At 37.3% G+C, this 23,045-nt stretch overlaps 1 protein-coding gene across 11 annotated transcripts in view; it reads left to right on the plus strand.

Moving 5' to 3' along the window:
* mef2cb (myocyte enhancer factor 2cb) overlaps positions 1 to 23,045 on the plus strand; it is a 71,570-nt gene that overhangs the window by 45,586 nt on the left and 2,939 nt on the right. For 3 of the 11 annotated variants that reach the window (XM_052556504.1, XM_052556508.1, XM_052556503.1), the window contains 6 exons: positions 10,440 to 10,586; positions 12,602 to 12,746; positions 14,166 to 14,240; positions 20,863 to 21,035; positions 21,860 to 21,989; positions 22,857 to 22,992. In XM_052556504.1, the coding sequence (XP_052412464.1) occupies positions 10,440 to 10,586; positions 12,602 to 12,746; positions 14,166 to 14,240; positions 20,863 to 21,035; positions 21,860 to 21,989; positions 22,857 to 22,992 (806 nt within the window). Of the gene's footprint in view, positions 1 to 10,439; positions 10,587 to 10,692; positions 10,831 to 12,601; positions 12,747 to 14,165; positions 14,241 to 20,862; positions 21,036 to 21,859; positions 21,990 to 22,856; positions 22,997 to 23,045 lie in introns of those variants that run through there. The other 8 variants (XM_052556513.1, XM_052556507.1, XM_052556506.1 and 5 more) reach the window with 6 other exon arrangements.

The raw sequence follows: 23,045 nt of genomic DNA on the forward strand, positions 1-23,045 counted from the left end.
CCGAATTATAAAATATCAAAATAAAACAATATGAAGCATTTAGGAGATTATAAATAAATAAAACACATGCATTAATTTGATTGTTTTTATGTATTTGTTATAATAAATAGAATCAGTAAATTAATTATGATTTTATATATAAAATATAAAACCAGTCAATGAATGAATTATGTAAATATTATACAAAAGAGAGATTAGCATGGCTATGAAAAAAAGAAGCTCATTGTGGTTGCATGCTTTACTCATGTCACCTCTCCCATCATCACATGGAACGGTCGTGTGAACAGGACACAAACACTTTAGAGAGTTTGCTAAAAACTCATCCCATCATAGATTAGCTTTATCTGAACAGCCACCTTTTAATCTTCTCTCTTCTCCCAGCGCCACAACTTCTGAATGAATCGGCAATAGAAAGGAGCGCGTTTAGCCGCAAGCGCCGGGAGACAAACTGAGAGAGAGAGCGACAGGGAGGGAGGCTGGTGATTATTTCCAAAGGTCACACTGTTAATGACTACCTGCTTGGTTAATGAGATTCCACAAAGCTCCCTCACGATGTTTCACCCTCATATGTGTTGCCGTGTGCTGAGATGTGCGAGAAGGGTTGCAGGCGTCAGCCTTCTCTCGACTTGCATCTGTTTAAAGGAGAAGGAGAAAGGGAAAAAAAAATGAAGATCAACACAGGTTCATTAAACGTCTCGGAGAATGCTTAATGTGGACAAGGTACACTAATTAACTGAATTTCATTTTTATTTCTCTTCAAAGTGGCAGTAAAGAGTTAATTAAAAGATATTTTCCTCATAAGGACTTTGCACATTAGCAGGCTGCTCCAGTAGAATATTCCCTCAGTTGTCTTTTGAAAAGACTTTCTTTCTTACTGGTTTGAGTAATCAGAGATCAGAGAGAACATTAGCCTACAGCGATTTTCTCTCAGCGCTGAGTCTCAATGACCATTTATTTAACTTACAAAGGCCCGCTATGACATAACACACTGACATAACTGTGTCCTCTTACAAACAAACATACATCTGATAGAGGGAAATATTTGCGTATCACCATAATCTACCGCCCCACACATACATGCTATTAATGGCTCAAACGAAGAGTCAGTAAGTTTATGGTAATTGAACCAAGTGATGTTCAAGCTCGATGTTTTTGCCAGAACTTGTCATTAAACTCAGAAGAGGCTTTGTCTAGTTAAGCAAATAAACCCAGCGACAAAGCCAAGTCAACCGAGGAGGAGATGCGTCACAAAGAGTATGTGAAGTATAAATGGAAACTTTAATATTATTACTTGATGATTTAAATGTAAATATTATAACACATTATAACTGTTTTAACTGAAAAGATATAATGGATTACGAACATATATACCGTATTTTCCGGACTATAAGTCACACTTTTTTTCATAGTTTGGCTGGTCCTGCGACTTATAGTCAGGTGCGACTTATTTATCAAAATTAATTTGACATGAACCAAGAGAAATTAACTAAGAGAAAACATTACCGTCTACAGCCACCAGAGGGCGCTCTATCCTGCCAGAGATGCTGCTCAGCATTCCTGTAGTCTACACTGAGCAACATAGAGCGCCCTCTCGCGGCTGTAGATGGTAATGTTTTCTCTTGGTTCTTGGTTCTAAATAAATGCAACTTATAGTCCAGGGCGACTTATATATGTTTTTTTCCTCATCACGACGTATTTTTGAACTGGTGCGACTTATACTCAGATGCGACTTATAGTCTGAAATATACGCTATATATATATTAGTTTGTATTCCTGTATTTGCTAGCAACCTTTTAAAAGTTTTTTTTTTTTTTTTTTGACGTTGAAAAATAACTGTAAAATGGAACACCTTGTCTTCAAAGCAGATCTCATCACTCGTTCAGTGAGGAGCAGCACCGGTCCAGAGCATTTTGACCACACCGCCTTAGAACAACTTAGAACAACAGCTTTGAACTTCTGCCACACGGCTGCTGGATGTCAGCAAGGAGAACCCAGAGCATTTGTTCTGCCTCTCTTTTGCGTTCTCTTCTTTACTCGGTCTTACTACTTCCCTCTGATTGGAAACAGCTGCAAAGCATCTACGGCAACACTTTAAAAATGAGTGCATTTCAGATGTGTCCAAATTAGGAGCCCCCTCCCTCTCCCCCTTTCTCCCTCTGTTTGTGTGAGTGTGTGTGATGTGGGTCTCTGTGTGTGTGTGCGTGTGCACATTAGTTTTTTTTAGTATCCTTCCCCTAATAAATGGCTCAAAAAATGGTAGCGGTCTAAAAATAGTGTGCTCTGTTGCTAAATTTAGCACTTGGCTTATGCGCTGGCGAAGTGAATGGAGAAGAATAGGCTTGGAGAGGCAGGGTGAGTAAGCAAGGCTCTATTCAGTCAACAGCTTCCGTGGAGGCCTCTAGTGAACCCCTGCCCTTGGATTGCACCCCCCTCCACCGCCAGACCTGGGGGTGCCACTAAGCATTTGATCCAGCGGATAAAAGCTGTTATTATTTTTTTATTTTTAAAGACTCTAAAGGGTTTTTATAGCCAGTGTAACCAGTGCTTCCATGTTACAGGCAAAGAGCAGCACACATATCCACATTTATAGAAAAGTCTGTGATTGTAGATTTAAATTGATATGAATGGTTTTAGGTTTTAAATTAATTTAATTTTAGGTTCCCTAAATATTTATTGAAAAACATTCACCATTTTTTAAGCTTTTGGTAATACTTTAGAATATTGGGTTAACTGACAATAAACAATCATTTTGTTATTTATTAATCTTTGTTAACATTAGGTAATATACCTAATGTAAATGTAAAATACCAATGTAAAACTAATGTTAAATCAGCACAACACATGACATCAGTGTTTAAGATACAAGTAACAAGGCTGTCCTCTCTGGATGTCCCTCATACTGTCAATGGAAAATGAGCAATCTATTTCTGTAAGTGGGTGTAGATGGCAGTGTCCCCTCCCACAGGGCCTGAAGGGTGTGGAAACGCAAGGTCATGCCAGAGAGGTCAGGTGCCTGTGCATTGTTCCTCAAAACCCTCTGCCCCTTCCTGTAATGCAGCTGCGTGATAAGAACCCCTACAGACAAAAGCCGATAACTGATGTCTGTGTGTGTGTGTGTGTCTATGCATGCAAGTGTGCTCGCAGTCACTGCATCCAAAAAAAGAATCACAGCCCTTTCAATATGTGTGTGTGTGTGTGTGTGTGTGTGTGTGTGTGTGTGTGTGTGTGTGTGTGTGTGTGTGTGTGTGTGTGTGTGTGCGCGTGATAGGTGTCCTTCTGTCTGTCTGGAAATAAAACAAGACATAAAGACATAACCAGCATGTTTCAAACGGAAAGATGGCCATGGTATAAGCACCCCTTTATTTAGCTTGACTGAGTGCCATTGTGTGCATGTATGGGATGCTCCATTAGGTCATATGAATGACTTGTCTGTCTGTCTTGCTAACAGCCATGGAGAGAGAATATGAGATGACACGCTTTACAGTCATGTACCAGAATCTGGAAAACATGGCACGACAGAGTATCACATTATTGAAAAGGTAGTAAATAAAGACACAAGCGTACCATTTTCCCCTAGAGTTTATCGTAATGTTTCTTTGAGTAACAGCTATTTCTCTCTGTGCTACTCCACTTAAAGCCTATATATATCGGGAATTGCTTTAATTTTAGAAATGCATAAATATAGATGATTTTAAGTGGATTTGGTCTTTCGTTCATCCATTCCAGGATGTAATTAGATGCTCAAGGTATGGTATTACTTATCCATTACTTACTGTAATCATGAGAAATCAAATTTTCCTTGATCGGTTGAGATAAAAGAGCTCATTGTGTAAGGAAAACATATTTTAACTTTTAGAACTGAAAACTTCTAAAAAAAAAAAAAAAAAAAAAAAAAAGCTAATTTGTTGAAACTAAAGCAGCTTGTTTATTCTGCTATACATTTGACTGTTCAATATACCTAAACACACACATATATGTGCAATCTTATTACAATTTAATTTAATCTGATTATCTTAAATCTGAATTTTCCACAATGTGTAATAATTGCTGTGTCACATGATCCTTCAGAAATCATTCTAATATTCTGATTTGCTGCTAAAGAAAGATTTCTTAAAATATAATATATACATTAGGGATGCACCGATAGGATTTTCTTTTGCCCGATACCAATTTAAACAAACAACTATTGCCCGATTCCTATACCGATATTGGTCAATTGCATAAAGCAGGGTTGAAAATGAGGGTAAAAACAAAAAGATTGGTTCACTCCCTGCAGAACAGTTATTTGAACGTTTCTCTTCCTGCATTCCTCTGTTAAAACCAGTTTGAGTGGAAAACATACCGTTATTTTTTTACCACTTTTCTTTGCCATTAATAATAATAATAATAATAATAATAATAAAGTACAGCATTTAATTTACTCAAAAAAATAGAGAGCCTTGATCTTGCTTAGTCATAGCCAATATAGCATCATCTTGTCTAAAGTTACCAAAGACCAAATGTATTGAACAAAAGAAAAACACACACACACACACACACACACATATAATATATATATATATATATATATATATATGCACAAACTGATAATGAACATTTTTACATTGTAAATTGGCCTTATGGAAGAAAAAAATATATATTATGTGACTCCTACTATTACTCATATATCCCATGGAATGGCAGGCCTATAGTTGTTGTCTTTGATGCTTGATTACAGCGTAGAGGGGGAAGGTCTCAAAGCAAGACAATTTAAAGTAAAGTATCTGGATTTTAGCAGTTAAGAGGTGCCCACTTCCAACAGCTAAAGAGCCTGATGGGTTAGTTCAAAGACAGATGGTCTTTTGTGATGCACCACCTCATACTACCATTATACTGTACAGATACAAACACAAACAGGCACATATGGAGGCCATGTCCCTTGTCATCTGCATTCGTGTCTCGCTACACAGTTGTAGCATGTTCAAACCACACTTAATGAAACGGTGGCTTCCCTGCTTTCTATCCAGCCATGTGCTTCCAATAAGGTCAAGACAGACTGGTTCTCTCCCTAAAGTTCTGCACTTGTGTGTTCAATGGGAGCAGGAGACTCTGCGGTCCCCCCAAAAGTACCATATCAAAGCACAGATTTTTTAGTTAGGCCATCTGCAGAGCACTTTTGGATCATGTGCACGTCTGTCACCGAGCTTCACTGACCTCCATCCACTCTGTTGAAGCAAGAAGTGTGTTCAACTGTGTTCAGTAATCAGTTTTCCACTCATTGGTAGCACACACATGGTGGAGGCGTGACTGCTGAGGTACATGATTTCATCTCTGTTGGCCTAATGGGACCACCTTGGAGTTAGTGGCTTTATAGTGGATTTGTGTAAGAGAGAATGAAGTGGAAAAAACACTTGTACATGCGCCGAGCAAGGAGAGTCACTGAGCTGCCAAAATAGACCTTTGTGTGAAATTATGTCTTTTTTGTGAACCGCTAATGTGAGCTAATGAAAACGAATGTAAATGTTCCACTTGGACCTCATAGTTACAGTGCAAAGTTTGATTATTAGCGTAAGTTCTTCGAATCTGTCCGATATGAGCACACAAATGGTTTAAAATTGGAGAGAGAGCAACAAGTGACCTTCCACCAGTAGGAATAGAGATGCATGATAATGTTTAAACTGCTCTATTCTGCAAATGATTGCATTGTGATTATTAATCATGATTGTTCTCATGTGAAAAAAAAAAAAGTTTTTACACTTAATCGGAATTATTGCACTTTAGCATCATAGACAGTCGCTTCTAGACCGCGCGAATACTAAATTGAGCTCTCTTCTGCTTTTTGTGCATTGATGAATAAATAAAGACAAAATTACATTAAAAAAAGCATTTTGGTGAATATCCTAGTAAACACAGACGGTTAGGCATATGTCTTAACGTAAACAGTTGAGAAAGAAAAGGCATTTGTATCAGTATATTAAATCCGTGAAAGCAAACTAATAATAAATCTAATGCTTCCAAAGAAAAATACAAGTGCTCAGTGCTCCTGACTAAATAACCGTTGTAACATTAAAAATTATTAATCTATATTTAATTTATACAGTGAAGACTGTGCAGTTATTTTACATTTGATTAGCCTATTACATTTCTGTAGTGTACATGAAAGATATGTATAGACCTATCTTTTTTGTTGTGAATGTCCCAACTGGGGTACAGAATGTTAAAAATGCATCTAAATGTTCTTGTTTTATGTTTTGGTTGCATTTGTGTTTTAATAAAAATGTAGATGGTATATTAATATATTATCAAAATATTGATATATCGATCGATATACACCTGTAACGAATCAAATCTTAATCGTATCGTATAGAACTTTTTGAGGTATCAGAAATGATCGTATTGCTTGGAATGAGAATCAATACCGTATCGTGACGAACCATCCGATTTACACCACTAATTTATAATTGTGCAGATGAACTGTGCAGCCCCACACAGGGAAGAACAGAAAGAAGCTGAATGTGACACTTTCTCTGAACCTTGCTGCAAACCTGTCAGATCTATTCCACAACCGAAATCCTCTTGAAAATAAACCGTGAGGTCTGTCTGGGTCAGACTCCCTCATCAATCTGGCCTGGTTTTAACTAGATGTCTAAATGAGCACTGGACACTGTTCAGATTTTAAAAAGAGGCCAGAGTAAAATAATCAGTAGTGAAGACAGTTGGGAATCGTCTTTGGCTACTCGAGCTAGAGTTTCTCTGGCTTGATTACAGCTGGAATTGCAAGACCATAGTTGATATCAGTCCATTATTTAGGCTTCAGCCTGGAGAGAAGGTCTGACAGAAGGAGCCAGGAGGGATGAGAAGTATGAAGGAGTTTAATTAGGAGCACAGCACTGAAGGAGACATTCCTTCCCACTCTTTTCCCTCCCTTGTCTCCACTGATTCTTGATTCTCAGAAGCCTCCAGCCGCTCATCCCTTCACAGCTCTCTATTGACTATCTCTGTGCATTTTAGCTTTTTATCAAGCCCCCTCACCCCCGCCTGGCCATTTTCCACTTTGTTAGATTGATTACTTCTCATCGATAATGTTTTGGAAGGACGATCACACAGCTTTCATCTTGCCGAGCTATTAAGGCTTTAGAATGTTCTCGCTGCTTGGTCCAAGTACAGGGTATTTGTTGTCTACTGTATCTTATTTTTAGATCAGCAAACTGGAAGCATTAATGTAGCTGTTGCTTCCTGGGAAATCAATTGCATTGGCTGTGTGTTTTGCCTCCCTTCAGAAATGGGAGTGATTATTAGTGAGTCATTATAAAACCCATAGGAAAGAAAAATTACTAATGGGATCTGTTTAAAATCTCAGTTGTTTCTCATAGAAAGCAGTGTCATTCAATGGAGTTCAAATAGAGACTTTTGCTTAAATCTCCTACTTCTTCTTAGAAGCAGACCATTGTAACCTGACGTGGAACAAATGGATCTGTTATCAGTGGCTGGCCTTGAAAGATTCCAAGCTGTCCAAGAGTTAAACAAATTATTAAACATTAGCATTATTATTGTTTTTATCAAATGTATATTTGTATTATTACAACATTTATAAAAACAATATATATTATTATGACCTGTTTTCATATATAAACTAAATCTATTGATTGTTCTTTTTAAAGTCTCGATTTTTTTCCTCAGCAATGAGATTAAATGAAATTCAAATAGAGACTTTTGCTTAAATCTACTTCTACTAAGAAAAGGACCCTGGTAATCAAAAATATGCTCATATTTGCCAAGACACCACATAATCCGTTGTTATCTGAGATAATTAGTATTACTGCTCTGTATTATTACTGTCTCATTCTATTTTTCATTTAAGTGAACCTAAGAAAAATGTGATGCATCAAAGATGTATAAGTGAGACCTCCACCAAACCTCCTGAGCTATGAAAGAGTAACATCGGAGTATTTCTCTTTTTCTCTGAGGAATGGGTGTTTTTTTTTTTTTTTTTTTGCCATTTATGGCCAGCTTCAGCATAATTCAGTGATTGGCTAACTCCCTGCAGCAGAATATGCATGTGTGTGTGTGTGTGTGTGTGAGAGAGAGAGAGGGGGCTGGTGACAGGTGTGGATACTCTGACAGGTGCACATATCTGGAATGAGTGGCATAGCCGCGGACTTTAGGGGGTTCACAGCGGCTGCATGCTGGGTCTTAAACTGCGTATCCCTGCTTGAGCGCTCACTCAGCCAGCATGCCCTCCCATCAGCACACTACAATCTCTCCGCACTCCCCTGCATCCGATCGACGCCGGCCGCGCTACATCATAATCTTCCCTCCACCACGTTGCCGAGGCACTGCCTGAGTACTTGAGTAGGGGGCAACCTATCATTTGAAGTGAAGAATTTAAGTAACCAATTTTATTTGAACTCAGAAATCACTAGTAATTTCCACAAACGATTACAAAGAAATGGTTAAGTAACAAATTGAATTAACTGTGGTATTTTCATGTAAAACATGCTCCAGCAATCTGTGTTTATAGCTTTTCTTGATGTTTAATTTAATTTGTTACTTTACTATTTTGTGTGTGCGTATATATATAGTAGTTGTTTACTTAATCTTTTTACTAACTGAGACACCATATCTCAAATTTTCCATCCTTTTCTGTTTCAATCTCACAACAGCCATGCCGGGACTCGTCTTCAAAGCATTTGATCAGCTCAATACGTATAAAGGAATCAAAAAAAGCTCTCATCACACAGTGCTCTCCACACAATCCCTCAGCACCTAATAGAAGCGTGTCATAGCAAAGAAAAGAGGATGAGAAACCCGCCTTCATCAAGCCCTCGCGTCAGCAGAGTAAATTAATTATCGTGTGATTGATGCAGACAGGCAGATGAAGGCAGGGAAGGACTGCGTGTGTGAGCCTGAGCGGCACATATGTTAGCTGGTGGCTAATATCCCGCCACACCACACTAAAAGACAGTCGATCCTGTGGAACATCTCGCTTTGATGAGACGTAAAACCTTGTGCAGATAATGACAGTTGAAGACTTTTTTTTCTATGGGTCTGCGGTGCAGCATATGGCAGTGCGCCTCAAGTTTTTATTTCTTCTTTTCATAAAAACATTATGTCCCTCACAGACTTTGCTAATTTTATATCATCTAGGACAGTAGTAGCTTTGACTACATTCAATTAGCACAATAGCATATATTAAATTATTAGTCATTTAAGATGTGGTGGTTAAGTGTTAATATTAAAGTAGCATTTCCCATCTGGTAGACACTCACTCATAGACTGACTCTACTGTGAGAGGAAGATCTCATTCCTTCTAGAAGGTGGCCATCAGGTGGCAGAGAGAGAAACTGCTGCTTTAATATATCAGGAGAGCCCACAATTCTGTCTTTTACCGTTACACTAGCCTGTTTGCTTAAGCATAGCACAACCTTTCAGCTTCATCACACATTTTTGGTTTATATTCTTAATGATTATCTCAAAAGAATCCTTGTATCATTTTAGGTTCACTGGGAGTCTCTCTGTTCATCTCTATGGGCGTCTCTGTGCTGTGGTCAGGAGCTGTAGCTGCTGAAATCACATTTAGAACATTTTTTTTTTTTTTCTCTTTCTCTTTGGTACCCAGATCTGGTTAAATATTCATGTTTACATTTTAGGCTGGCCCTTCCTGTATGTGTATCCTGTTGTCTCTCAACAACTTCCTTTAAAACAACTTACAAAGAATATCTATGATTTATTTCATATCACATGAATATTAATAGCATGGTCTTAAGCAAATAATCTAAAAACAAACAAGACATGAAAGAATTCTAGAAAAGAAACCATCAGCTTGAATTACTTTATAAACAACCCCTTCAAAGATTCAGCTCTAGTGCTTCTCAAACTGTTGTTCACAAGCTGCCTCATATTTTGATTTGTGATTAATATTGTTATTAATTGAGTATGAATAAATTATGAAATTGAATCATTATTATATTAAATGCATACTTCACCATATAGAAGTTTGGGGTTGGTGAGAGAATAAAATTCAAATTTTATATTATTATATTAGATATATGTCTTACCATTGAAAAGTTTGAGGTTGGTGAGAGAATAAGGTTATAAGGAATACAATATTTCTGAAAGAATATTTTGGTAAAATATTGTTGGAAGATGTTTTTAATGCTTAACCTTTAATTTGATATAATATAAGCAGTAATATTGTGAAATATTGTCACAATTTAAAATAACCATTTTCTTTTCAAAAGCAATATATTCCTAGGATGGAATGTTATCATCAGTGTTACAAACAGTTGCGCTTCTTAACTTTATATATTTGACAGTTTCCCCTGAATTCTGAAGTGGGCTCTCCATGAATGATTTTCACCTTCATTTTTGACTCCCATCTAAATCCAACTTGTATGAAACCCACCTGAAGGTCTTCATGGTGGTTTGTATTTGAACTGTGTGCAAACTTGTATTTACAGACCCTGAGAAAGAAGGGTCTAAATGGCTGTGACAGCCCAGACCCCGACGCAGACGACTCGGTGGGCCACAGCCCAGAGTCAGAGGACAAGTACCGTAAAATCAACGACGACATTGATCTGCACATGATCAGCAGACAGAGGATATGTGTAAGTACCTTCATCTCAGACAACAAGCCCTCTCACGCTTCCTTCTCTTTCTCTCTTTTTCTGTCTCTCCGTGTGCTCTGACTCACTGCCGCGCACGGGCCTTCAGGCGTTGAGCAAGAGGGAGAACAAAGGTGGCGAGAGCCTGGAGCTCGAGTCTGCTCTCGCTCTCACTCCGTGCACGGAGGAGAAATACAAACAGATTAACGAAGAGTTTGATCTAATGATCAAGACTCAGAAGATCCCTGTAAGTACAGTGAAGAGAGGAGAGGTGAAAAACTAAAAGCTAGCAATGCTAACAAGCATATTTGAAGAAACAAAGCAATTCATTCTAATCTTGATTTAACCATTATGTACAATCTATAGAAGTCACGATGATGTAGTATATCTAGCATTTGTAATGACACTGACACTGCCTTTGGATGCATGGGAGATAATTGCACATCTGAGATATGACTAAAACAAGAAGCACAATGACAATTACTGTAAGAAATACAATCATATTAACCTCCAGAGTATATTTTGTGCGTTGGAAGGCCTTTCACTGATTGGTGTTCAGAAATAGATGCTCTTCATTACACATCTGAACCAACAGCCTGATTGATTTCAAACAAATTTATTCGCAGATCTTTAAGACGCATGCGCTTTCCTAATTACATGTGTGTCATCTATCTATCTATCTATCTATCTATCTATCTATCTATCTATCTATCTATCTATCTATCTATCTATCTATCTATCTATCTATCGTTTCAATATGATCATGATGCATGATTTTGAGGGTTCAGAAATGATAGAAAAATACTGATGTGTATATGTGTGTGTTTAAAGGTTTGTCGAGTAAGTTACAGTGTGTGTGTTTGTGTTTTTTTGTTTGGTTAGGGTTAGAAAAATTAACTTGGGTTGGGTGGAGTGGTAAACGATGGTGGTGAAGATAGTGGTCACAGTGACGGAGTTATATTTTCCCAGTTAGAGAGAAAAGCAGCACAAAGAGGAAGAGTGGCACCATGCAGAAGATGCCTAGGCTCACGTACACATACAAATGTGGAAAGCTTTTCCGTAGAAAAAATAAATAAAGACACAAGAGAGAAGAAAGGCTGCAGTCTAGGATAGCTGCACAAACATGCTAAAGATTCTTTCATGTACTGTTTGGAGGGACTAAATCATGTAAGGGTTTTTTATGTCGGTATTATTTAAACAGTATATTTCTGTTTTGTTTTTGTTTGTTTTTCAGAATCTAGACATGCACTTTTTAGAAACGTGATCTAAAAACATATTTGACTTGCACTCCAGCAAAAATACAAGAAATGGTTGGTGTCATCAGATTAGAATTTGGTTTATAATCAGTTCTCGTAAGATTAGAAAAAGTCATGAAGCATCAGACTGATATTTTTCAAGCTATTAAAAGGGCCTTGGGGTCTCTGAGACTCCAAGGAGAACACGAGGGGTAAAGACGGAAAAATGAACACCTAACGAAAGTGAAGCAGTGCCCACCAAGACCTTCACTGCGGAGAGAAAATATCTGGCTGCCTCAAGCCATGATTGCTGTGGCCTTGTGAGTTAATGAAGAATGAAAGAGTGAGAAAGAGGGAGAGGCTCCTCTTCGCTTTCTGTCAGTTGATGCTTTCCCAGATGAGCACTTACAGACCCTCAGGACACATGGCTACAATTAGGGGCTATTTTGTCCTTAAAAACATAATATGAAGGAGGAACAAGACTCTTGAAGGTTAAGCCTGCGTCTTTTGGAGGGATGCGAACAAGAGGATTTACAGAGATTTAGAGACTTTAGAGCCATCTCAGGATGTTCATTTATGGTAGATAACAGAGAAACTGGACAGAAATACTTTGAGGATTAAAGGCATTGTATGCAACATATTTGTCAAAATGGCTAATTTCTGTCTTGTTTTTTTTTGTTTTTTTGTATTCAATGTGTTTCACTCTTTGTTTTTACCATTATTATTGCAGTTTATATTACTAATTATCTTAATGGTGTATGTACTGCTTTTGTCTCCAACCAGGCTGTGCCCTCTTCCACCTATGAGATGCCCATCCCCGTGAATAACCAGATATACCCAGGCAATCATAACCTGCTTCCACTGGCCCACCACGGCCTGCAGAGAAACAGCATGTCACCTGGGGTCACACACAGACCACCTAGTGCAGGTAAAAACACTTAGGACACAGTTTGTCTACAAAACAAAAAAACAGAATTATTTAAACTTCCCTAATGAAAAATATATATACTTCATTGTTTACTTCAATACATTTACTTTATGCTAAGAAAACTACAAATACATTTTTATATTTATGTACTTAATACTGCAACTGTACTATTAGTATACTAAACAGGTATACTTAAAGTCTGCTAAATTGGAACAACTGATTTTGTACTTAATGCTCTTTAATTGTGCAGAAGTAGTGCTGAAGTCTAATTAGAGATATACTTTGTATATTTGAGTGTGCTGAAGTGTAACTATATTTCAGGTACACTTTAAATATGTCGCATTTCAAGTCGGATATTATTCAAAGATCATACAATCCTCATCAACGGTGACATTAAAACACATTTTAGACTTAATATGAAATATGTGCATTTTGCACAGGTAATATGCCAAGTAAAGTGTAATTATACATTTAAAATCAGAAAGTCTCGAGTTATCAGTAAATATGTTAATAGATTTGACCTATACTTAGTATGCAATAAATGTATTGTTCTTTTTAACTAGGGTTTCATTGGCACAGGAGCAACTTTTCTATTTTGCAGATGTAACCAACACTTAAAAAAAACAATTATTAAAGATAATTTTACAAGAAATTAAAATGTTTATAATTAATATACGTATATTTCGTTTACTTATAACTGTTTACTAAAAATGTGTGAGTGAAAATCATTTCTACACCTTTTTCTGACCTTTTCAGAAAAAAATACTATTTTAAAAGAATTATTCAAAATAGTATTGCAATTACAAACTCTTTTTCATGCTGGCTTCAGATTTTTAAAATATACCTACATAATTAACCATTACCAATATTTAATGGAATAACCAGCATTCCTCTATATTTCTATCCACTTTTGGCCGTTTGTTATTGTTGTGATGTCTTGCTTCATTAGACAGAGTCTCTCACCCACAGCTCTGTCATTAAAACTGCTTTCTCCTGATGCAATCAGCTCTGTATTCCAGGAGCGCTTAGCTAAATATGAGTTTTGGCCCAGTCTGCACACCTCTGACCACACTTGCTCTCCTGCATGCTTAAAAATAAAAATGTGTAATTTTTCTTGGACACCGCAGCCGAGCCCCGCCGGCCACATCGCTTCCCCCTCAGAAAAGTGTGCTGAGGTGGAAAAGGACAGTGTTTTGTTCTTCTCAGACACACACACACACATCTCTGTCACCTTATATTAGTCTTTCGGTCTCCACCGCTCTTAAACGCGATGGGAGGGAGGAAGATCTCTGGGGCTTGAGGGAGCTGAATAAATGACCTGACAGTTTTAAGAAGGAAGATTTTGCGGTAGGATGTGGATGTCAGTTGCTATGAAGTGACTGAAATCTCTCTCTTTCTGTCTTTCTCTTCCCATGCTAGGTGGTCTGATGGGCACTGATCTCTCCACTGGCGCGGGCACCAGTGCTGGTAAGGACGGCATCCCCACATACTACAGTATGTTCCCTCTCCATCACATCTTTTTACTCAGCCAATAACTGCACAAATTCTCTTCCAGCTCTAACCAGCCTCACAAATTTTCAGCAGGACGTTGTGTTTATAAAAGCTGGGCTTGTATTCACAGTCATTTCTTTGCAGACTTCAGTCATTAAGTGACCTGGGCTGTACTGAATTGGTTTTAAACCCAATAGCCACAGTAACTGAAAAAAAAATCACTTCAGTTCCTGCAAAATAATTACTGTACATTATTGTTTTTGTTCTAATGTGTGTATCAAGTAGCATATGCAATACCTTCAAAAGTTTGGGGTTGGTAAGATTTTTGATGTTTTTGAAAGTATATTGTGTTTTTGAAGCTGCATTTATTTGATCAAAAATACAGTAAAAAATGGTATCATTGTGAAATATTACAATTTAAAAATAAATGTATTACAATTTAATAAAATAGTTGTTTTCTATATTAATTAATATACTTATATATTATATAAATTATTTTTTTTTTTTCAATTTTTTGTATTTAAAAAAAAACTAATAATATATTTAACAATGTATTCCTATGTCCACAAAGCTGAATTTCCAGCAGCCATTACTCCAGTCTTCAGTGTCACATGATCCGTCAGAAATCACTCAAATATGCTGATTTCATATTATTATTAATGAACAAAACAGTTGTACTGATTACTGATTAATATTTTGTCATTATTTTATTATTATCTCTTTTTTTGTGGAAACCATTTTTTTCTTGATGAATAGACAGTTCAGAAGAATAGCATTTATATGAAACAGAAATATTTTGTAATATTATAAATATATTTACTGTCATTTTTGATCAATTTAATGCATCATTACTCAATTAAAACTTCTTACAAAAACAATAACCTTAATGACCCTAAAACTTTTGGTATTTGGTTTTAACACTTTTCTTGCTGAATTTGTCAGATTTGGTGAAATCAGTCTTCTGTATAGTTTGTCCCTCTAAGCTTAGTAAATATCAGAGTGTTTTATGGTAAACAAGCATACTGGCATTAACCAGATGCTGCACTGTTTGACCCGTCTCCTCTGTTTGTTTGCTTAAGCTCTTGTCTGAACATGACAGCACACAGCTCTCCTCTCACCCTGCACTTCTGTATGTCTTTTGTAGGATAACCACTATCGTATGTTTGGAGTGAAACATAGTTAGAATATTTTACCATCTAGCAGCCCAGTGCTTTTGAAACATTTGTATATGAGTTTATGTATACAAGAACGATCCACTTGAAAGGGATAGAAGTACAGTCGCAGTGGTGCTTTGACTTGTGGTTGCCTCCGAGTCTTATGTGGACGTCTGTGTATGCGTGTTTGCGTCTGCATGTGTGTGTGTGTGTGTGTGTGCAGTTCTGCCGGTCTTAACCACTAACCAGTGGTCACTACAGTAGCATGGCTTGGATATTTAAAGCAGGACAGTAGATGTTTTGAACTTGGCTTTTGAGTTGCTGGGACACAGCTGGGTAACCTTGTCTAGCCCGGGGTCTATTGTATGAGGGTAAGGGTGAGGTCTGTCAACTGACCCCCCTCTCCTCACTGTCTCGAATGCACAAAAGTACCACTTGTTAGTGTGGCCCTGCTGTCCACATTCAAGGTCTCCAGCCATCAAATATAGCCACTGTGCCGACTTCAGGCTGACACAGGGCACAGTGTGGAGTTGATGTAGGCCACAACTCTGGAAACAAGAGTTGAAGAGAGTCAAACGACACAAACGGCCTCAGTTTTAATGGTCTAATAAAGGAGATTCAAGTCTTTTTTTTTTCCTTTCTCCCTTAGCTATCTCTTGATTCTTAATGCTATTCAAAAGAGTATAAAAACTGAATACATTTATTCAGCAAGAATGCATTACATTAATCAAAGTAAACAGTAACAGTAAAGTAAAAATAAATAAGCAAATGCTGTCTTTTGAACTTTCTAATGATCAACTGTTTTGCAGCATTGATAATAATAATAAGACATTTTACTATAGCACCCAATCAGCATGATTTCTGATAAATCATGTGACACCGAAGACTAAAATAATGGCTGCTGAAAATTCAGCTTTGCCATCACAGGAATAATTTCAATTTTAAAATATCAATAACATTTTTTTTTTTTTTTAGATTGTAATATTATTACTACTTTTTCTTTTTTTTCTATCAAATACATTCAGCCTTGGTGGACATAAAAGGCATAAACATTAAGGGGGAAAAAATTGAACAGTAGAGTCTGTATATTTTTTCCCCAAGTTACCCTCTGTACTGTTGTTTTGACAGCATGTTCCATCAAGAGTGTGTCATGGTAGGATGTTTGTCACAGACAGTTATTTGCTCGCCGAGCACCCTGGCATTCTCAGACAACCACAAATCCTCTTCTACGTGTATTTATGTATCTGTGAAACATAGGGTTGTGCTGTGAGATACGGAGAGGTCAGCCAACACATGAGAAAGTGAAGCGGCCAGTCTTTTTTTTTTTACCTCTTAGGTGGAGTCTCATAGCAGAGTTTTTCTTTGTGTTGTTTTTTTTTTATTATTATTATTGTTAATTTACTGTTTCCGGGCATCTGCTCCCACCACACCGCTGAAGTTCTTTCAGTTGCTCGAACCAGGGCTGGCCTGAAACCTCAACACCGAATCAACAAACACGGACAACAGGATCCAATGAGGCCGTTACACCACAACAAGAAATCAGAGACATTCCAGCTCGCAGGGAAAGCGAGCGTGTACTTAACCACACTAGCCGGTCAGCTTGCTTTGACGCTGGGTGGAAACTTAGGCCAAGCCCATTTACAGTTAAGCCTCCTCTGCAGAGCCCCAGAAATAGAATCGGCTCCTTTATCATGTGTACACATCAGGCCATTTGTGTGTGAGGAGGGGACCACTCGTTTCTGGGCAGCTGTAATTTTAGCACTTCCCCATTGTGAGGGCGATGGCTGGGCCACAAGCGCACAGGGGAGAGACTTGTGTGGCTTTTGCGAGGGAAACGGTGTGCGTCAGAAGATGGACACTGTTGTGGCCTAGCGCGCTGGTTTTGGCTCTCAGATGCCTTCTAGAACAAACTACTTTAAAAGTCAGCGGATGGCATGAGAGAAATTAGTTTTGTGCTACTTATTGGCCACCTGGATCAAGTCGCCAAGGCTCATTTTAGGTCTAGCACACGTCGTCCGTCTGTCTGCTCTTGACGGGTCACTTTAACTCTCGCCTGGTGTTGCTGATCATTAATGACGATGGCCTGCTTGTTAAATAGCCTACACCTCGGTCTGTGCGATCTGAGCGCTCCATGCGTCTCACGATTGGCTCAGGGTGTACTGTACTGTACAAGGCTATTTAATTCATCTGCGCACATCACAAAATCACAGGTTCCTATGGTTACCGGAGCAGAAGTAAGGCCAGTCTCCATGAATGCTTCTATCGCTCTGTCCTTTTGTGCAGTAATAATGTGCATCTGTCAAATGGCTTAAATCTAAAAAAAAAAAAAAAAAAGTTCCAAATGCACAGTTATACACTGAAACTTATATAAGGCCTGATTTGTTGAAACACTTTAAAATGAAGATTTTGACTTCGGTACAAGACATAAACACACATATCAAAATTAAGGTTAGACACTTATAATGGAAGTGAATTTTTAAGGATTTAAAAGCAAATATGTTCAGCATATAATTTTATATGCTTACAGTACTTGTGAATTGACCAGTATTTAGAAAACCTTTTTTTTTTCTCATAATCGTCAACATGCATATTGTTATTGTATTGTGGCTATACTATAGAAAAAAGTGATTTTAATGTTTACAAATTGCCCCAGTTATTTCCATTGTAGGTTTCTCACTGTAGTGACCCTGTTAAAAAAAAAGAATAATAATAATATATTTAAAATACATTGTCATACAGTTCAAATCTGTCAACATATTTAGTGACATATCTCTTGAGACTTACTGATATAAATATATATATAATTTTTTCAGAGTATTAAGTACATAAATATGTGAATGTATTTGTTATTTACTTAGCATGAAATATATTTAAATATATTTACCCTAACTTTCACTAGGGGAAGATTTTTGTAATTGCTATTTATTTTTATTATTATTATTTTAGAGAGAGAAAAAGCAGGCATAAGTTCTTTTTTTTTATCAGCATTATGCCACAAGTGTTGTGAATTGAGCTCAACTTGAGCTGAACCCCTAATATTCATTTAAATGTGGAAATATATTTTTATCAAATGCTGTGTTATTTCCTCATCTCCACTGTGAACAATGAAGTGTAGCTGTTTAAGTGTTTAGAGAAGAGCTCAAACCAGCTGTTTTTCGAGCCCCGTACTTCACTATGTATGAGGAGACAGGAAGTGTACCAGTGCACATGGCATTAACATCCACCCGCTCACACTTGTACAAACAGTCTCTCACAATCACACTTACTCTTCCTGGTTCCCGACTCATGTCCTCCTTATTTTCCTTGAATCGTGCAAATTGCGCTTTCAAGACTTCTCATTTGAAAACAACAAAAACCATCGCCTTCAAATTAAAGAAAAATCACCATGGCGAAATTGCCGAGGACGACATCTGCATCTAGTTTTCCTCTCGAGTGTATGATTGGGAAATTCATTTATGTCTACCGTATAATTCCTAACCCTCTTTTAAGTGGCAAAAGCCATGCAGCACTCCACATTTTCCCCCTCGAAAGCAAAAAAAAAAAAAACTAGAGGGATCTGGATTGAAACAAAGACTCTGTACTCTGTATTTTTTCCAGTATAATGTACCCTCTCTGGTTCTTTGGAGATGATGAAGTTGGGTTAGCAATTGTGGATGAGGAATAAAGATTGCTTGTCTGATCCACTTCTGGTAGTCATAAGAGAAAGCCACATGTGCACACATGTATTTATCATTGATTGCCAAATGATGGCCTTCACTCTCAATACTTAAGGGCCATGGATTTTATGTAATTTATAGAGACTGCTGCTTTGGGAAATGAGATGTGATAGTGGCAACCTTCCCATTGTGCTCCAGATGGGACTTGGAGTGATCTTTTACAGTTGGGCCTGAAATGACTGGAATATCATTCAGAATCCATTTTCTCCCTTATATTGTACATTCAAATATTTCAAAATTAAATGTAATGGATTTGCAGGATTTCTATTCATTCCAAATAAGGAAATGAATTTGTCTTACATGAAGTGTTTGAACAAAAACATCAATGTTCTTGTCAAAAAATATGTATTTTTTAAATGAATAATTTTTTCTTAATGAGCTTTCTAATTAAGTTTTTACTGTTTTGCTCTCATTTGACATGAGCTCTTAAAGCACCAACGCATGCCACCTGTCTCTATTCATCAAACACCTGCCTCCTTACCGCGAAACCACGAGAGGAACAAATGAGCCTCATCTCTCTCCTCTCTCTTTCTCTTCATCTACCCACACTCCACATTTTCAACTCTCAACTTTTTTTTAAAGAGACATGATGCTGCAACAGTTTGCTCAGAAACAGAAACATTCTCAAGCAATCTGTCATCAATTCGGTTTAGCTTTAGACCAAACACCTCATCCTCACATAGACCTTTGCACTCTTTAGAAAGACTAGACTTGCATCATATCTTTTACCAAGTCACATTTTAAATATTAGCACAAATAATGACAAATAAAAATTAATTAAAAAAGTACTCTTACCAGTGATTGTTTTTTGTTTGGTTTGGTTTATGTTTTATGTTTTATGTTTTGTGTTTTGTGTTTGTTGTTTGTTTGTTTTGTTTTGTTTTTGTTTTTGTTTTTGTTTGTTTTGTTTTGTTTTTTGAGGATCAAATGCAGGGTAAAAAGCCTTTTTTTTTTACATCATTTTTTACATACTTTACGTTTCCATTTTTTTTTTTTACATTTCTGATTATAAAATTAATAAGATTCATATATTTTTTTATCTATATGAAGTATTGAGTTATTACAGGTTGGACAACTAATGAGTGATAATGTAATAATTTGGATAAATAAAATAATGTAATGGTATCTCATATTAATTTCAAAGTGAGAATGTTGCTGTTTTTAAAATATTTTGTCCTACCTTTAAAGAATTTCAAGAAAAATAATGTAGCTTATCCTTGATAATCAGTTGAACTGGGAACTTGGATCTTTTTTACCCAGAGGCCGACAAAAACCATATTTTGAATCATAATGACATATAATGATTCATGAGTGAAAATCATCCGAGCGTGATGGGGTGATTTGGGGTAGCTGAATTAGTCTGGTTTGGTTTGATGGAGGGTGAATGAGAGGGTGTGTTTACCAAGTGCTTGGTACAAATGAATGAGTGGTGGTGGAGGTGAACGTTGCGTGAAATGGTGTGGAAACGTCGAATTGAAAGAGCACATTCTTGGTGAAAGATGGTTGCAATACTCCAGAACGGATAAAACGGTGTTTAATGGCTGCATGTGGTGAAGGCTCACTGGAACCGTGTGGAGAGCTGCAGACAGGCTTGAATAGAGGCTTCACAGTAGATGACGGTGGAAATGGTGCATTCTGGTGCAGGCGAGAGACTCAAATGAAGCTTAAATTGTGTGGCATGGTGAAAGTTTGATGTACTTAATTTGGTTCTCTTGTGTCTAACGCCTTTTCCCCTCCCTTTCTGTCTCGCATTAGGAAATGGCTATGGAAACCATCGTAACTCTCCAGGACTTCTGGTGTCCTCCGGAGGCATGAACAAGAGCATGCAGGCCAAGTCCCCTCCACCAGTGAACCTGGGGATGAACAGCCGTAAACCTGACCTACGAGTTCTCATCCCACCCGGGGCCAAGAACAACATGCCCTCTATTGTAAGTTCATAGCAGTGTGAGCCCTGATGATACAACCCATGCACCCCAGTTCCTTCATAATCGTCTGTGGTTCTCCTGTCCTTTCTTCTCATTTCCTCTTCAGTAGTTTCATAAATTAAACTTACAAAAAATAGAGAGTCCTTCATAATCAGTCTCCTCAGCTTTGGTGTTGTTTAGCAAAGTGCTCACCTGTAGGTTCACATAGTCTCATATAGGTGGCCCTCAGCTTGACTAATTCTGGATTTATCACCCTCCCTTTACTGCCATCAGTCTGGGGATGTTGACCTTCTGTTGGTAAGTGACACTGTCACTCAAACCCCTGACATGGGCTAATAGACCTGAAGGGAATTTGTCATCCTCATGTGCATAGAAAACGAATAGCGTGCCCTAAGATGTTGTTTAGCGTATTGTTCTTATGCAAATATAAGTGCACATGCTGACCTGGAAAAGTCATGTTAGTGAATAAGGAACATTTACACAGAGAAGCTCCAGAGTGACATCTAGTGGTCATAAGAGCCTCATTTTCAGGTCTTATTGACCTCTCCATCTCCACCTCTGCTTTTCTTAATCTCTGTCACATCGTTCAGTCATCATGCCAGCTCCACAAAAGAGGAGAAAACACCTCCAACCTCTGTTGCCTTGGAGACCTTGAGTTTCTATAGCGACCAATGCCCTATGAGGGATTGCAAATCATAGGTTGAGAGGCTTCAGGGGTGCTTTATGTCAAGTGATTATTTTTCATTCATTATTTTGGGGGGGGATGCGTCATCTATATGTGATAAGTCATCTATATGTGTTCCTCTGCTCTCTTCCTCTTCTTCTAGAATCAGAGAATAAACAACTCTCAGTCCGCGCAGTCACTGGCGACCCCCGTGGTTTCTGTAGCGACACCTACTCTACCGGGACAGGGAATGGGCGGCTACCCATCAGCCATTTCCACCTCATATGGTACTGGTAGGTAGCACTTGATCTGCCATAAAACTATATTCACAAACACTTAACAATAAATAGACTTTGTACTATATACTGATTTGACATCTTAAGCACAATATTTAAAAAGTTTTCAGATAGAGGAATACATTTTATTTTATATAGTTATATCACTTTAATGTTTAATTTTTATTAATAAATAAATAAAATGTTTATCATACAAATATAATAATTACTGTTAAAATAACAATCTAAAATACTGTTCAGTGATCTATAATGATCTATTACTAATTACTGTAAAATGACATAATTAACGTTAAGAATGAATACATTTAAACATTTAATTTGTTTATTTATTGATTTACTTATTTAATTTCTTAATGTATAGATTACTTTATTAAACCCAGATGAAATTAATGCAAAATCTTTATGCATGATTAATTTTTTTTTAATAAAAATAAAAATGATAGTAAAAAAAAGAAATCTTGAGCTTTTCAACCTAAAACATGAAATTTGAGATGATTTTCTCTCTCTCTCTCTCTCTCTTTCTCTCTCTCTCTGTAGAAGTTTATTTTATTTCTAAGTATAACAACATTGCAGTATTAAATATATTATTAAATATAAGGATTACACTTGTTTGAAATTAACATGTATAGATTATTGGAATTAGAATTGATAGTTTTTTTCTTAATTTATTTTATTTATTATTATGGTTTTTATTTATTTATTGTTTGGCTATCACTGCGTTAAATCTACACTGAATGCAGAATCTCATTTTGATTTAGCATGTAATAGCTCTGTCTCTCCAGCAGGCGGAGACATTGTTATCCAAATAAGCAGGACGGTAGTTTCAGATACAAATGTTAACCCAGGTCATGTGTTTTCTTTTAGAATATTCCCTGAGCAGTGCGGATCTCTCCTCGATATCTGGCTTTAACAGTGCCAACACTCTGCATCTGGGCTCAATGAGCGGATGGCAGCAGCATCAGATCCAGAACATGCAGCACTCTGCTCTCAGTCAGCTGGGGTAAGTCCAAACACACGTGCACTTAATCACCCATACACACGTCACATAGCCAG

The sequence above is a fragment of the Carassius gibelio genome, chromosome B5, assembly GCF_023724105.1.
Source record: "Carassius gibelio isolate Cgi1373 ecotype wild population from Czech Republic chromosome B5, carGib1.2-hapl.c, whole genome shotgun sequence".
NCBI lineage: Eukaryota > Metazoa > Chordata > Actinopteri > Cypriniformes > Cyprinidae > Carassius > Carassius gibelio.